Source organism: Anabrus simplex, chromosome 5 (assembly GCF_040414725.1).
Source record: "Anabrus simplex isolate iqAnaSimp1 chromosome 5, ASM4041472v1, whole genome shotgun sequence".
NCBI classification, from domain to species: domain Eukaryota; kingdom Metazoa; phylum Arthropoda; class Insecta; order Orthoptera; family Tettigoniidae; genus Anabrus; species Anabrus simplex.
This window is the reverse complement of record NC_090269.1, coordinates 130,562,764-130,579,714: the sequence shown is the minus strand read 5'-3', so window position 1 is coordinate 130,579,714 and position 16,951 is coordinate 130,562,764. Positions and strand designations below refer to the sequence as shown.

At 38.9% G+C, this 16,951-nt stretch overlaps 1 protein-coding gene across 3 annotated transcripts in view; it reads left to right on the top strand.

Annotated features, from left to right (window-relative positions):
* Positions 1 to 16,951, top strand: part of Rbcn-3B (WD repeat-containing protein Rbcn-3B) — a 438,089-nt gene that overhangs the window by 339,262 nt on the left and 81,876 nt on the right. For all 3 annotated transcript variants that reach the window (XM_067147119.2, XM_067147118.2, XM_067147117.2), the window contains one exon: positions 546 to 798. In XM_067147119.2, the coding sequence (XP_067003220.2) occupies positions 546 to 798 (253 nt within the window). The remainder of the gene's footprint in view (positions 1 to 545; positions 799 to 16,951) is intronic.

The window sequence follows — 16,951 nt, the reverse complement described above, 5'->3', positions numbered from 1 at the left end:
GAAGAAGATGGATGGACCAACTGAGGGAAGACATGGAGAGAAGAGGATGGAATTGGGAATCTATCTTGGACAACGAAATGTTTTTGAATAGGCAATTTTGGAAGACGCTCGTTTTCAAACACCGTACCCGGCTCGCTGGAAGGGCAAACCGATGATGATGACTTTTGAATATAACACATCAGGGTTTATCCTCCGTGTATATTATTTCAGTCCTCTTTCCTAGCTTCCTGTGTTAGGCTGTATATTAGTATATGCCCAACGCAGAATGGGTAACATATCTACTTTATCACCAGAATTCTACAGTACATAATACCTCAAAAGATTATGTCAGTATTTTTTTATATTTGGATTACAAGTAAAAATAATTTTGGGTTTTTCTATAAAATGATTCAAAAGAATCAGTTTCATGGAAATTGGAGAACAAGTTTCCGTTCTCCATGAACTGTCATAAATGTTCATTTTGTGAGTTATTTATGTATATTTACTGTATTTTGGTTCAATACTTTCTACTTTTGGAAAAATATGGACAATTTTACACTTTCTAGGTACGAGAGGCCGCTCAGGCCTTGTTGCTTGCCGAGTTGGGGCGTCTCGGGCCTAAGGGACGCAAGGCTCTTGTGGATAGCTGGGCCAACTTCCTTCCCAGCTATGGCACTGCTGACAACATGGGCTTTCCCCAACAGCAGTCTCAAGTACAGGCACCCTCACCCCCACCAGGCACTCCGCAGGCTCTGCAGGGTGAGGGAGCACAGCCTCACCATGAGGAAGAGGAGGATGAGGAGGAAGAAGGTGTAGAAGGTGAGGTAGAATGGACAATTTACCATATATATCGTTACTTGTCCATTTGGCCTTTTTATTATAAACTCCCAAGGCAGTTGCATGTACTGTAGATGAAAAGCTGTGACTTTAAAGTTTGTTACAACTGAGAATGAGTGACAGCCATACAATACCAAAATTTTTGAGTCTTCCTCTCTTAGTAGGGAGGAGATGGCCATATGCTTTAAGTGATGAAAAATATTCAGCAGCACAGTGCAGCAAACTAAATGTTTTGTAATAATATTGTGGTCCAAATTTGAGGGATTACATGAGTTATGATTGGATACTTCTGACTATAGCCCACCTGGTGTCCATGATTGTTAAGTCATGGAGTCTCTATGATGACACCATGGTAGACTGGTTTAAGTCATGTTGGTGAAAAAAAAAAATGCCATCATCAGAATGTTGGCCGACAATATCTAGTCATTAGATTATGTGGCAAAAGCCTGCATTTGATTCCAAACCTCTCCGAAGTGTTCATATGGAGTGCGGGAATATGATGTTGTGGATGGTGATTGGTCTGTTCGATGGGTATGTTAAGTGTTGAGCAGACCCCTTTGTGTTATTCGGCAGGAGTAGGCTGGGTGCTGACACTGGATTTGACCCTCTCCCTACATCATCATCATAAAGAGCAATCTTATAATCTTCATCTACAAAAATGTTTTTATTTCAAGATTGTAAGATTGGTGCTCATGATAAGACTAGATACTTTAACCATTTAAAAAACTATATATGCAATTATAACCACTACGGATTACACAGCAAGGAACAAGACAGATAAACATTTTAAACATAACAAATTTCGATCGCACAAAATAAATGAAACATACACACCAAGTTAACACTCCAAAAACGACGTCAAGATATAAATAACAGTTTAGATAACATGACAAGTAAAAGAAAGGAAATGGGAAGCTGTTGGGAAACCTACCAGGTCCGTGAGAAGGTAGTGCGTTGCCGGGAAAACAAAATCGGTGGTGATCCCAATTGAATACTACATTTACTGAATCAAGGCCAATAATGGAATACAAATAAAATTAATATAGTAAATAAACACATTTTAAGATATCAGTAGTGTCAATAGTACAAGCTTCAGCTTCACGCCAACCACTTTAAAACAATGCAAAGAAATTTTTAACAGTCATAATTTGAAGTCGTGACAAGGTAGTTTCGTAAGGTAGTTGTGGACAATATAAACTTTTTAAAAACACTGCTGAATAAGGTGCATACCTTAAACGGGAATACGTTAAGATGAAACGGGACTACTGGAGACAATCCTGGAGGAAATTAAAATTTACATATTTATTACCCAGTATATAAAATCAAAGAAAAGGGAAAATGCCTCCAAAACAAGGGGGGTATGACTAGCTGTGAGGACTAAGTCTTTTGAACTTAAAATTGGCGATTGGAAAATACCCTGGGCAAACACCGGCGCGGAAGGAAATTTAAAATAAGAATTTGCCTTTAAAAGTTAAAATCCAAAACATGAACCAAATAGTGCTCACCCCCGAGGGCCGGTGGTCCCATCAGACGGAAGAGATGACTGCTCCCTTCGCCGGTCACAAATTAAAGACGAAAGTCACAAACTTGGCCCTGGCCAAGTTCGCCAGGAGCCGGAAATGGAGCAATCCAGAGATAACCAATTAGCGCACCACTGGCTTTTACATTCACCAATTAGGAATCGCGTTATTTTAGCCAATCAGGGCTCTGAAAATTTGATGAGAAAAAATCTTTACACCTTCCAGAAACTTCCTTTCTGATGCAACAGGAAATCACAAGAAGGATCTTGCCAACGCAGGCACATGCAGCTACACCCTACCACAACAGTTATTACCTAAATCCAGATGCTAATTACACGGTTATTTACATTATAACATTTTTTACACAATAACCAAATAAATTCAAGTTCTTCTTGGCTCTCAGTCAATTTTTCAAGGCAAAACAAATGAACATATTTTCAAAATCAAATAGAACAAAATAAAAATAAAAACGGTGACTCTTGTCCTTCAGCAACGTACTTTAACGTCTTTTCTTGATGTTTACTTTTGAAATAAAATAAGTTCCACACAACTTCTTTCAAAATACGATTAAACACAGCTGCCTTTTAATATCATCACAGCAGTAGTAATTTTAAGTGTTATCTTCATGACTTTATACCAAGCCTTTCAAGGAACTGAAGACATCTCCATAGGAGATGAAACATGTATTCCGTAAAAATAATGAAATTTATGGTATAAAAAGGGTTAAATAGGTGGACCTTTTCAGTTGACAATTGGGTACTGTTCATATTGTCAATTACACTCTGGGTCAGCTGTACTTCTGGTAAGTTTTGTATGTTTTTTGTTAAAAATTAATGTAATGTATTTGATAAGTTTCTAATTTCATAACTACAGGTACAAGTTTTTACACTTTCTCCTGTTATCTCGTAAAGACTCTAATGTGCTTATATGGAGGGTTACCCCAGTTAATACTGGACGCGATCTTGAGCGCATGTGCCACTCCTGGAAGCAGTTGCATGTCATTTATTTCTTATGTCTTGACAATGTGATTCACAGTCACATCTTACCATTGTTGCCTCATGGTGTGCCAAATTGCAGATATATGGCAAGGCTACATTGTTGGCCTTTCCAGTGCTAATTTCTCATTATCAAGGATTGTACAACAGTGTAAAATGAAAGGTCTCAACACTAGAAAGTCATCTGTAGGCAGTGTGATAAAATTACATAAGAATGGTTTCCCCCCAGAAACAGCAACTTCGGGAAAACTGCTGCGGAAGAGAGTTCGACCCTTCAGTTTTCTGGACATCATTAAGAATGTAAAGGCTGCTGTCCTGAAGGAAAATCCACCAACTCAGACACCTTGCCAGCTAAACAAGCACATGTAAAGGTACACTCTGCTGTATAATTAAAGATGATGTGAACCTGGTAAAGTGGCATAAGGCACGTTAAAGAACTGTTCACTAATGCCAGAAAAATATACTAAAACTACCTATCAGGGGATAAATGGCATTCGATTGTTACCCTGGATGAAACTTTGGTTTATTTGGATGACACCGATAAGCCCCGGGCAATTTACTGTCGCCCAAAAGACCGAAAGGGGCACTCAAACTTCGTCAAGGAAAATAAAGAAAAGTTTGCTAGGGGGTTCATGGTAGTGGCAGGATATTTTGCACGGGGTAAACTCAGAATCCTCAGTGTGCCGAAAAATGTGAAGATCAATGCTATCTATGCCTATGGACCCCTATCCGACAAAGATATCCCTTGGGCTGTATGGTGAGGATGCTTCAAATGGCGGATTCCACATGGATAAAGCATCCATTCATACTGCTAGATCATCAGCCGCCTATTACAAGAGAGAAGCAGCAGAGACAGGTGTCCATGTCATACCGTTTAGTGATATTTCTGTCAAATCCCCAGGAGCCTCGCCGATGGACTTCCGTGCCATTGATGTACTGAAAAGAGGGTTTTCTTCTAGACGTCCTACCACTATTGAGTGTTTTTGGAAAGTGTGTAAGGAGGTATGGGACAGATTTCCTCTTCCTGTACTCTGTCAAAGATTTCTACAGTGGAAACTGAGATGTAGGGCAGTAGTCCGTGCCTGCGGCTATCACATAGAGTACAACCTGGTTGGGAGAAAAGGAATCGCCTAGGACAAAAAGTACGTCGAAATCGTCCAAACTTAACTGGGGCAACCCTCCGTACATCTCCTAATCAGATGGTTGGCTTTCACTAATGTCTCCTTCTGACTTTGTAATGCTAACAAAATTGGAAAGAGTTATTGCTAGAGAAATAGGCCTGCAGAGCTGAATAAGCTTACTGTACTGCTTTCGTAGCTGTAGCCCTACAGGCCACCTATTGAGGTCCAAACATGTCCAGTTGTTGGTATTTCTAAATCTTTAGCCATATTGTTCACCCTTTCTGATATGATCTATTGTTTATACAGCACTTGGTCTTCTGATATGAGCTACTACTTTCGTTGACTGTCCCAGTTTCTTCCATTTGCACTTCCAGGCAAATCCCAGGACAGTTCTCATTCATAGCCACAGCAGATTACTTCCACCCAGTTTCATTCACCATCATTCTTTTTGTCTTCATGAACTCCTCAACTGATGCTGGCATCAGGGAGGGTATTCTCCATAAAGTTTCATGTCTCATCATCCCTGACACTGTGTCAGGAAATGGAACTGTCCCAGTCTCATCCTTGGCTTTGAAAGTGACCGAGGTATTAGCAATGCTAGTAACGCCATTCCTTATGCAACCAGGTCCTGATATGAAGGGTGTGAAAATGTCGCTCATAGGGTTAGTTGTTGCATACATTTCAGTGGGCTGGCAGACATGCAATAGCATCTTCTGACTCGATAAGAAAAGCAATGGAAAACTACCTTCCTCCTAATTTTCTCTTCCAGAACCATTGCATAAATCTTATTATGTAGTATTCAGAAGTATGCCTCCGTATGTTCCTCATGACCCTTTTTATATATGTAGATGCAATGATTCCTTTCCTCCATAATCTAGGAAAGCCTTTCACTTGCTAAGCTGCTCGTAGTACACCCTTCAACACTCGCTTCACATTCTCTGTAGTATATAGGCAAGCTTCATTTTCGATATCGCCATCTCCTCCTCTTTGCTCTATTATCTAGATCAGGGTTCTCAAACGCCCAAAATCTCACGCGTGCAAATCGAGGCGCAAGAGCTCCGTGCACTGTGCATCGGTCCCGCTCGGCTACCTCCGTCCAACGCTTCGTCTCTGGGCTGCTCGGCTCTACTCGGCTCAACTCAGCTCGGATTTGGAACACTACGGAGCAAGTGTGGAAGTGGGAGACACGGGAAGCGAGCGAGACAGGTGTGAGGAAAGAGAGGGTAAGCGCTATCGCTCCAAATCGAGGAGTGGGGGATCTGCACTCTGGTCAACCAAGTGAAGTCGTCTTATGCACTGTGCACAGTGAATGCACCACGCGCATGTACCCTGAGAGGCCCTGATCTAGATATACAGTACTTACAGTAGAAGTCCGCTATAACGAGTACAGCATATAACGAGAACCCCGTTATAACGTCAGTTGTTGTCTGTCCCTTCAAAATTGCTATATTAAACTGTATATTATCCTTCGGTTACAGCAAGAGCCCTATCAGTGATATGTCCGTTATAACAAGCGATTAAGCATGCTCGATTTTTTTCCCCTTGCCGACATTTATGCACCCAGCAATTATATTGCATGTGACTGATCATCTTCGGTATCGTTTCCTCGCTGTGTCCTCTAGCCAGCTCTCTCGTCGACATTCGAAGGCGATGACGCAGTCGATTAATAATACCCGTCGACTGCTGTTTCATGAAGAAAAATGGAAATGAAAGAGGATAACGTGTTTTGATAATAAATGCGTAAATAATGTGTCCAGCAGCAGTTGTTCTTAAAAAATAAAAGCTGAAGTAAATGATCGCTTAATTTAATGCTAAATACCGCAGTTAAGTAAGAATGGGATACAACTCAAGATAGGGCAGAGTGCAGCATTGATTTCAGAGGTTTGTTTTATACTTTCTTGCATCTGGTTAAATTTCAGAAAGGCTATTATCATGTAAACTTATAGTGAGAATGTTATTATTTCTCTGCCGGTGCTTGAAATATGTTTTCAGGATACATATAGTACGGTTAAGTTAGGTGACACTGTTTGAATAAGAAAACAAGCATTTTCCACAAAATGTGATCATCGGTATCGTTTTCTCGCTATGAGCACTTGCGAGCTCTCTCATCGACATTCAGAGGCAATGTCAGAGTCAATTAGTAATACATGTCAACTCCTGTTCCGTTAAGAAAATCAGAATTGTAGGAGAACATGTTTTCGTAATAAATACATAAATAACGTGGCCGATAGCAGTTGTTAACTCGTTAGAAATAAAGGCTAAGTAAAAGATCGCTTAATTTTAATACTCTACACTGAAATTAAGTAAGAATGCGATATACCTCAAGATATGACAGAGCGCATCACTAATTTCTAAGGTTGAATTATATTTTTGGACGTCTGGTTAAATTTCGGCAAGGCTATTCCCATCTAAATTTACAGCGAGAAGGTTATCACTTTTCAACTGTCGCTTGATATATATTTTAGGTTAGGTGACGCTGTTTGAATAAGAAAACATGCGTTTGCCACAAAATGTGACTTTCAGTAACCTTTTCTCGCTATGTGTAATTGCGAGCTCTCTCATTGGCACTCGAAGATGGTGTCGGAGTCTATTTGTAATTCCCATCAACTGCTGTTCCATAAAGAAAATTAGAAATGAAAGAAGAGAATATGTTTTCATAACAAATACGTAAATAATGAGGTCGATAGCACTTGTTAACTCGTTAGAAATAAAGGCTAAGTAAACGATCGCTTAGTTTTGATACTATACACTGAAATTAAGTAAGAATATGATACACCTCAAGATGGCAGAACGCATCACGGATTTCAGAGGTTAGTTTATATTTTCTCGCATCTAGTTAATTTTCGGAAAGGCTGTTCTCGTGTAATTTTGTAGCGAGGAGGTTATCAGTTCTTTATGTACGGTTGAAATAAGTTTCTGTTATACATATACGGTTAGGTCAGGTGACTCTGTTTAAAGAAGAAAACTGGAACGTTTGCCACAGAGACCTCTGGAGTGATACTTTTTTTTTTCTTTCAGAATAAAATTAAACATACACTTTCACGTTGTATCGTATTTCAAAAAATAATGATCTAGCAAGCCGTAGTGTGGATATCATCTGCGAAAATGCAAGTTTTAAACAAACTGATTTCCGTTTCATACCGATGTTCATATGTATGGGATTTTTCCCAACTTTTACAAAAAATCAGAAATAACGACAATCCGTTATAGCGAGTAGATTTTTCGCCGTTATGAATTCTCGCTATAACGGACTTCTACTGTATATTGCGTATAATGGAAATAATGTCCAAAAAAGAATGATTTTATGATTTCACTTTTATAAGTTTTAGTTTCATAATGAAATATGTCACTGACACAGCACATTTTCAAGATTCATTTCCTTTGTGTACTCTGATGGTCTACTGTTTTTAATCTTTAATTCACATAATTTGAAACAAGAAACAGTGACTTGGACTCGCCTCTGAGCGCTGTAATCATATCAACATGTTGCAGTACAATTTTCTGTAAGCAACACCACCCTTCTCCATTTATTGAACATAATTCAATTCATGATATACATTATTTATTTTTTGTGCAATTCCGTTGCTTATGCGAAGTTATAAAAACACTATAGAGTCTATGATGATGCAATATGTCTTATTTGATTCATTATTAATTCAGTAAATGCACAAAAATTCTAAAATTTGAATGTTTGTTTAATAAATTTTAAAATTAAAACACAATGAAAACATAACAGGTGATAATACTCAAGCCGGCCCTGTGGTGTAGGGATAGCGTGCCTGTATCATACCTGGAGGCCCCGGGTTCGATTCCTGGCCCGGCCAGGTCAGGGATTTTTACCTGCATCCGAGGGCTGGTTCGAGGTCCACTCAGCTTACGTGATTTCAATTGAGCAGCTATCTGACGGTGAGATGGCGGCCCCGGTTTAGAAAGCCAAGAATAACTGCCGAGAGGATGTGTCGTACTGACCACATGGCACCTCGTAATCTGCAGGCCTTCGGGCTGAGCAGCGGTCGCTTGGTAGGCTATGGCCCTTCGGGGCTGTTGCGTCATGGGGTTTGGTTTGGTAGATAATACCCAAATGATGTTCACTAAATCAGATTTGTTCTTTATTGAGATGTTAATTTATAAGTAATTGTTAGAATGTTGATCCGTGGTTGGAAGAGATAACAAGGGTGTCTATGATTCGTACACATGGTATTGATGTTTTTCAAACATTTAGAATTTTACAATATCATAAATATAAATATATAATTATATTTTTAATCCCACTGTGTTTTTTATTGATTATTATTGAGTTCAGTCTTTGATGTATTTTATAGCTTTTGTATTTATTTTTTGTGTGTTTTATCTAGTAAAGGATTAATATATGGCATATTTCATGAAACAGCAATTAAAATTGGTCTTCAAATTTCATGTGACAAAACTAAATATATTGAACCCAGACACAATAGAGAAAAGTACATAACAAAACATGGCCAGGTTCGAGGAGTTAAAAAATGTAAGTACAGTACTTGGGGAATGGATCCAATCAAATGGACTTGATAGCACAACCTGCAAAGGGAGATTGACTCACGTGAAATCATTACAACAAAAGTTCGATATTATTCCAGGAAAAAAATCAGGCACTATGCAATTGTAATTAAACCAGAAGCACTATATGGATCAGAATGCCTAACATTGAACAAGTAATAGAAATTATATCAACCTAAATCTAATATTTCCAATTTGGTCCCCTCTGCTATTCCAGTCAATGGTTTTGAAGAGCAAGGGTGAAGAACCTGGGAGAAATGTCACTATGGAAAGCTTGTTCTCCCACTGGTATCTCACTGATGCCAAGTAATGTCTGTTAAAGAAACTGTTTAAAATAGTTTCTTTATTAGATTTAGGAAAGTCAATACAGAATCAAATAAAATACCTATTATGGTTAAGTTTATCAACAACCAAGTAATGTTTCACTCTGTTTCTTTAATCTGCATACAATTCCCTGTCAGCACCAGTCCTTGTTTGGAGCCATTTCTGATACGCCTTCCTTTTATATTTACAAGCTGCTGTCACTTCTTCATTCTACAAAGATATTTGCTTTTTGCCATCTTTACACAGAGTTGTTCCTAGGCATTCTGTGGCTGTTTCTACTACAACATTCTACTACCTGCATAATGTTGTTTGAAATGTTTCACTGATCATATCCAAGTACTTCTAATTTCCTTCTCTTGGAGATTGTTTACTTTTCGTATGAATGAGAGAAACTGGAGAGGAAAGAAAAAATATTACGGAAAATTTTGAGACCCTGAAAGAATAAATATAATATTTGGATGAAGGAGAAAAGTGAAGACGTCTATCAAAATATACAGAAAATTAAAGATACAGTCAAAAAGAGAAGACCACAATTTTATGGACTAAGACAGTTTTTGATTAAATCTCCAAATTTAAAAAAATACCACAAGCTGGCTGGAAGAGACAAGTTGTGATTTACAAAGACTGGAGATCACAGATATCATAACTAACAGGGAGAAATTGCAGCAACAGATCATGTCTGCAGATTTTTTATTTTACAAGTTCAACACCAACCTATGAGAGTGATGTTAGAGGAACAGAGGCAGGCTATCAGCCAATATGTGAAGTAGTTCTGGAAAGAAAGGAAGAAAAATACTGTATCTTAGTCTTAGGTTCATCGAGCTCGATAGCTGCAGTCGCATAAGTGCGGTCAGTGTCCAGTATTTGGGAGACAGGAGGTTCGAACCCCACTGTCGGCAGCCCTGAAAATAGTTTTCCGTGGTTTCCCATTTTCACACCAGGCATATGCTGGGGCTGTACCTTCATTAAGGCCACGGCCGCTTCCTTCCCACTCCTAGCCCTTTCTTGTCCCATCGTCGCTATAAGACCTATCCGTGTCGGTGCGACGTAAAACAACTAGCAAAAAAAAAGTCTTAGGTTCAAAGCGGTCTGTATTTAGCCAAATTCTTAATTAACATTTTATTATTAACTTTATTGGCCACATTGAACCACTTTTCAATCCACATTCACTTTCTCTTTGAACGTTGCACCATTTGGTTCTTGTGATCTGCCCATTACTTTTTCATTTGTTCTGATTGTAATTTTCTCAATTCATCTGAAATCTAGCATTTCTGCTGAAAATTTGAGAGTCTTGAGTGGAGTGTTTTTTTAATAAGTGGCATTGACAATAGTGACTACATGAATGTGAAGCGTTTTGTTTATTCGTTATGGCTATGGTTTATTCGTTATGGCTATGGTTTTTTGTTCAAACCTGATATCAAACAGTAAATTGAAAAACATAATTTGCATTGGGAATTAGTTAAACAAAGTAAAAAGTGTTGCTTGTTTATGTGATTCTTCCTGCTGGCAGTGTTTTACTCCATAATGAGAGTAGTAGTGCATCATGAGCAGAGTTAGAGGAAGACTAGCAAGACGAGGCCATGTATTTTGAAGTGGAAGAGACCAAGAACATTTTGAGAACAGGCATGTGACAGATATCTATAATTCTCAAACAGGCAATTTGAAGTTCAGACAAATTTATTGATGTATTGAAATTATTTTGTTTGTACTTCAAACAATATCGGAAAATATCATAGTTACATTGTTTCTTTCTGCCTATTGTGTATGTTATGTATGAAATTGAAAGAAAGAGAGAGAGAGTATGAGGTATGTATCAGCATAAAGAGAGCAGTGTTCTTTGCTTTATTGCATGTCTCATTGTAATCATTTAATGTCTTCAAAGTAGTTTTTTTGTTTGAATCAAATGCTCCTTTCATTGGCATAGCTGAAATGTAGCGTATTCTGTTCCATAATATTTCTTCCTACTTCTTTGTTTTGATTAGTTGTATTAGAAGTTATAAACAGTTTTCTAGTAGACAGGTAGGAGCACTGGGCGAGTCGGCTGTGCGGTCAGGGGCGCGCAGCTGTGAGCTTACATCCGGGAGATAGTGGGTTCGAATTCCACTGTCGGCGCACCGGGCAAATGCTGGGGCTGTACCTCAATTAAGGCCACGGCTACTTCCTTCCAACTCCCAGCCCTTTCCTATCCCGTCGTTGCCATAAGACCTATCTGTGTTAGTGCGACGTAAAGCCACTAGCAAAAAAAAAATAAGTACACTAATTAAGGTCACGGCTGCTTCCTTCCCACTCCTAGCCTGGTGATAGAGCACATACGAAAAGTGTTCTTTAGGTAGATACGTAGATATACACATACATACCAGAGAATGTCAAAAGCAGCTGATACTCATGCCCACCAGTACATGGGGAAGTATTTGCAATGGGCGGGAGTCACACTCCCGAATGCTACTCGTGAGTGTGCTACTCGCCCAAAGGTCACTGGAAAGGGAGCTTGTTGAGAGATGAGTTCGCTTCAGGCAGCAAGAATTGGAACACAAGTAATACAGACAACTTCATTTAATGGATGATATTCTCAGAAACTTAAGAAACATAATTCTACTCCCTCTTTTACAGAAAGAACTAGATATGAAACCATAATTATGTAATAAATAGCATTTTATTATTTGCAACTGTATATACATCTGAAGTGAACAAGTAAATGTGTAAACTGAAGAAAAACCCTGTACATATTTCAGCACCAAAAATTGCTACTAAATAGCAGAAGCTAAATTACTTGCATTCTAAGAAATATACATTACGATTAGCGGATGTTTAGTCCACACAGTAAGGTCTACTTAGTCAGGTCCACAAAAGGTCCAATGTCCACTGATTCGTTTGTCCATTTTATTTAACGTCCACTGCTCTTTTTGTCCATTCCATATGGTCCACCATTACTTTTTGGTTCAGTTTCCTTTAGTCCACTAGGAGTTTGGTCTAGTTATAATATAAAGTAGGTGTGCTAGGTACCAACTGATGAGCCCAACCTAGCACACGAGGGCGAAACGCTGGCAACCAGGAATGAGTTAGCTGGAAAATTTATAATGTCCAATAACGGACCATTTATATTGGTATTAGAGGTGATTTTGTCCATTCATGCAGTAAGGACGGTTTACAATGTTTTTGGAGATGTGAACAACGAAGCTTCTGCAGTGCTAGATGTACACTAGGGATTGACCTTGAAGATGTACAGGTGCAGAAGGATGGCACGAGAGGTCATCAACATGGAGTGGGTGTGGAAGGGGAAGTAAGAAAGGTCAGGAACAAGCTAAAGCACCGCGCAGAAAGCAACCTGCATGAACCCCCAGAAAAAACTATGTGGATGGCATTACGAGACGGGCACGATGAAGAAGTACTTTTGACGTTGCCTGAAAGGAATACACTGCGAAGGCAGGTTAATTGAAACAAAATAGAGGCCGACCTACCAATCCCTCTTCATTGCAAGATATTGACATTCCCAATGAATAGCACGTTACCCGTGCTGGAGAGAGGTTTCTTTTGTGCGACGCTGGGCCAGAAGATTAGAATAGAACACTTATTTTTGCACAATGGAGAACCTGAGACTGTTCTCTGCTAGCCCAATTATGTTTGCACATGGCACATTTAAGACTGCGCCAAATCAATTCATGCAATTGTTTACCTTGCATGGTATTTTCTGAGGGCACGAATTCCCATTTGTATACGCTCTGACACTGCGGAAAACCGAGGATACATATCGAGTACTGTACGAACATGTTGTAGGTACAGTTAGAGAAGCAAATATCTGTATAAATCTGGAAACAATAATGATGGATTTAGAGTTGACAAATATTAACGCAGCTCGACAAATTTTCCTAGCTAGAAACACAAAGGGTTGCTTATTCCACTGGTTCCAATCAATCTAGTGTCACATTCAGTCAATGGGTTTAGTGGCAGAATATAACACCATAGGGAGTGAAGTATGGAAGGAAGTTGCATTGCTGTTAGGATTACCATTTGTTCCTATTGAAGACGTCCTTGATGTCTTTGATGAGATTGCTGAAGTAATGTCCGATGATCTTGATGGTCTAGTGGAATACAACGAGCGGGTATATGTTAGAGGAAGACAAGCTCGAGGTCGACGAAGAGCTTACAGCTTATTTAGGCTATGTGATTTAACATTCAACTTCTCAAATATTTCTTCTGACATTAAAATGAATTGCTACTTTCTCCTCAGTTGGCAACAATTCTTACATGACGGTAAGGTGGCCATAGAAATGTTGCTATGTTTTGTGTCATTGTCACTTCTAGTTTAACCCATCCACTTACCTTATAAACATCAGTTCCAGACCTTTAAATTGCCATTTAAATGCTGGTGTTTATAAGGTCCATGCAAGACTGTGCTTAAATGATAATATCACTGCAACTACCAGATCAGATGTTGTCAAACTTCCATAGAAATACTCAAAAATAATAATTTCAATGGAATATGCTACATAACAGTGAAAAATATGAACTATGCACTATAAACTCACCTAGTAATTCTTGTTAGTGTGGAATATGTTGAAGCATTCAGGCTTGTGAAGAGCTTCTTCGCATACCTTGCACTCCTATCTGCTTGTGCTAGTCTTCTTTTTGGCTGCACACACTTGACATTGCCTTGAGGGGTTTTGGACAAGCAGATTCTCATTTCCAACCTTCAAATTTCTGTTTTATCTTAGGTGCCATTAAAATGAAAATGTTAAAGGTCCACCTTTTCAATACCATGAATGTTTATTGATGTGAATATATATCACATAACGTCTAGAGAAGGTTGGTACTAGTTTCGATGCTTATTGCGCGTCATCATCAGCCAACAAATCAATTGAGCAAAATGCAACTTATCGAATAGCAATATATAACACATGATAGCACCTACAAGACAAATGTTAAACTATGACTAGTTGAAATATGAAACACATGACAGCAAATACAAGGATTAATGTTGAAAGCTAAATTGTCAAAAGTTAAAACAATGAAATCAAAACAGAGAAGGTACCTAACAATAGTTAGGGTATGATACACGAGAAAGTATAATTTTTGAGAAGGTATCCCAGTTGTTGAGTCTTGATAAACAAGAGAATAGTCCAGCTTGAAGTGCATAAATCATAAGGCCTCATATGTTATCAGTGGAAAGAATAATCTTGTTCTCTTAAGTTGCGGTAATTAACAGGCTTAATTCAGGTGGTTTTGAAGCCAACAGTGTGGTCTTGTGAAGATCATAATTTGAATTAACGTCATGATTCCCAGTTCAGTATGGAAACGTGGAGACCTTGAGTAGCGTGATGACATAGATGTTGAAAGGAGAGGAGCTGGGCTAATGAAGAGAGCAATAATGGAGGCCGAGTAGGTGCGTCGGAACATTTACATTTGTAATATTTACATTGCTTCTTCACTAAACACAGATAACGTATCCACATCACTAGATTCACAGGAAGAACTTTCAGATATATTATAATCTTCTTCATACTCACTATTCAGCAAAATATCCATTACTTCTCGCTCAGTAATAGCCTTGCACGTGCTCATATTTACTCACTGAATACCCGTGACATCAGCTCAATGCTATCTTCAACTTATACGGTTAATTCCCTAAACATGACTCAAATGCAGCTGAAGAGACTTCCTTCATATATAAAGAATGATTGTAAGCCGGGCACAGGCTCGCCCAACCCGTCGATTCGACGGTTAGGTAAGCCAGTGGGTTAAGGGGCATGAAATAATGTGCTCATTTTTTTTATTGCCCTCACAGCCTGCAGCATCACATAGTGGAGTTAATAGCTACAGGTCTTAACTAATTTTTATGGATTTATCAGAATCTTGAAATTTAAGCATATACCTAACTGACAATCACCTTCTGTTTCATCTGAATGTTTCAACAGCTTCTGTTGGCAAAGGAGAACCAAACGAAGAATGGAAAAATTTTCTGCCTTTGAAGTCTCTGTCTTCCATTATGGACCCTCTCTTTTCTGCTGACTAGTAACATTTGAATGCATCATGTTCTATGATATAAATTTCATGGTGATCCGTATTACAGTTGTTGTACTTGATAAGGTATTGAATCCATGAACCTACTGCGCTGGCGTAGCAGGGGGAGACGTGATACTCCCACGTGGTGCATCCCAGGTGGCGGATAGGGGCGGGGTCCTAACCGGATTGCTGGCGGACTTGAGGAAAATAAAATACCTCTCGTGGACCAAACACACAACCCACTGTGGGTGGGAGATGCAGATAAAGAATACACCCACGGTATCCCCTGCCTGCCGTAAGGGGCTACTAAAGGGAGCGACCAGGGAATGATCAAATTAGAACCATGATACTACTTGTAATTAGTACCACCACGCAGGGAACACCGTGGGTCGCTTTTACTTGCGCGTAGTACCATTAAGTTAGGTACAAAATAGGTTTGTGATTAGTAGTGACAGTGAGTGCTCAGGATTGAATTTTACAGTACCTCTGATTTGTACTAGTATATGAGCGACACCATGGTTCTGCCTTGCCTATGATTAGTTCCCACTCTGTGAGGAACACCACGGGATAGTGAGAGTCCCTGTGGTTAGTCCACTTATGTGAAGTACACCATAGGTTTGTGTTGCCTGTATAAGTTTGTGTGTAAATAGAGACAATGTGCGAAACACCATAGGTCTGTGTTACATGTGCGCATTACATTACCTGTGAGTAGTACCATAATGTGTGGAATACCGCGAGTCTACGCTACTTTTGATTAGTACTGCAACATGACAAATACCATGGTTCTACTTTCCTAATGATAAGTACCATTATGAGGGGCCGATGACCTGGAATTTGGACCGGTTTAGACTACAAGCATCATCAATTCAATATTGTGCTTTAAAAGTCCCTAGGTCAGTAATACTATTGTTTAACGCTAGTTTCTGGGAATGTGGTGCATTGCGGGTCGGATCACTGATTGTTTTGACTTCATATCCATCCATTCATTCTTCGTCCTCACGTTTTGAATTCTGGTCAGTAGAGGATTGTGGATTTTTAATTGTCCTTACATTTTGTATCATTTTGTGCCATTAGGGGCTGATGATCTAGATGTTAGGCCCCTTTAAACAACAAACATAATCATCATCTGCAAGGTATTGAATATAAAAGGCTAAAGTTAAATCTATATTTATAAAATAAGAGTTTTGTCTGTACATTGTTCAGAATTTGAAAAGAATGATATTTCTATACCGGTCATGTCCACAGTAACCAGGAAATGCACTTTTTACTTTTCTATAATTTCTGTCTGTCTGTCTGTCTGTGTGTGTGTATGTATGTATGTATGTATGTATGTACACGCATCACTAGAAAACGGCCAAAGAGAATTTAATGAAAATCGGTATGCCAAGTTGGGGAATAAGTCGCTACAATCTAGGCCATAAATAATTTTATTCACGCTGATAGAAATGGTAGTTTAGGGGAGGGCCTAAAATTTAATTTTCAAATAATTATGTTTTTGTTACCCCCCTTTCAAACAGAAGGAAGCACATAATACAAGATACATATAAAACAAACAGAAAAACATTTTACCTTTTACAAACACGTGGCTTCGCAGGATAACCAACATGATAACTAGAGAAAGGAAGTATGGGAAGCAGGCCGG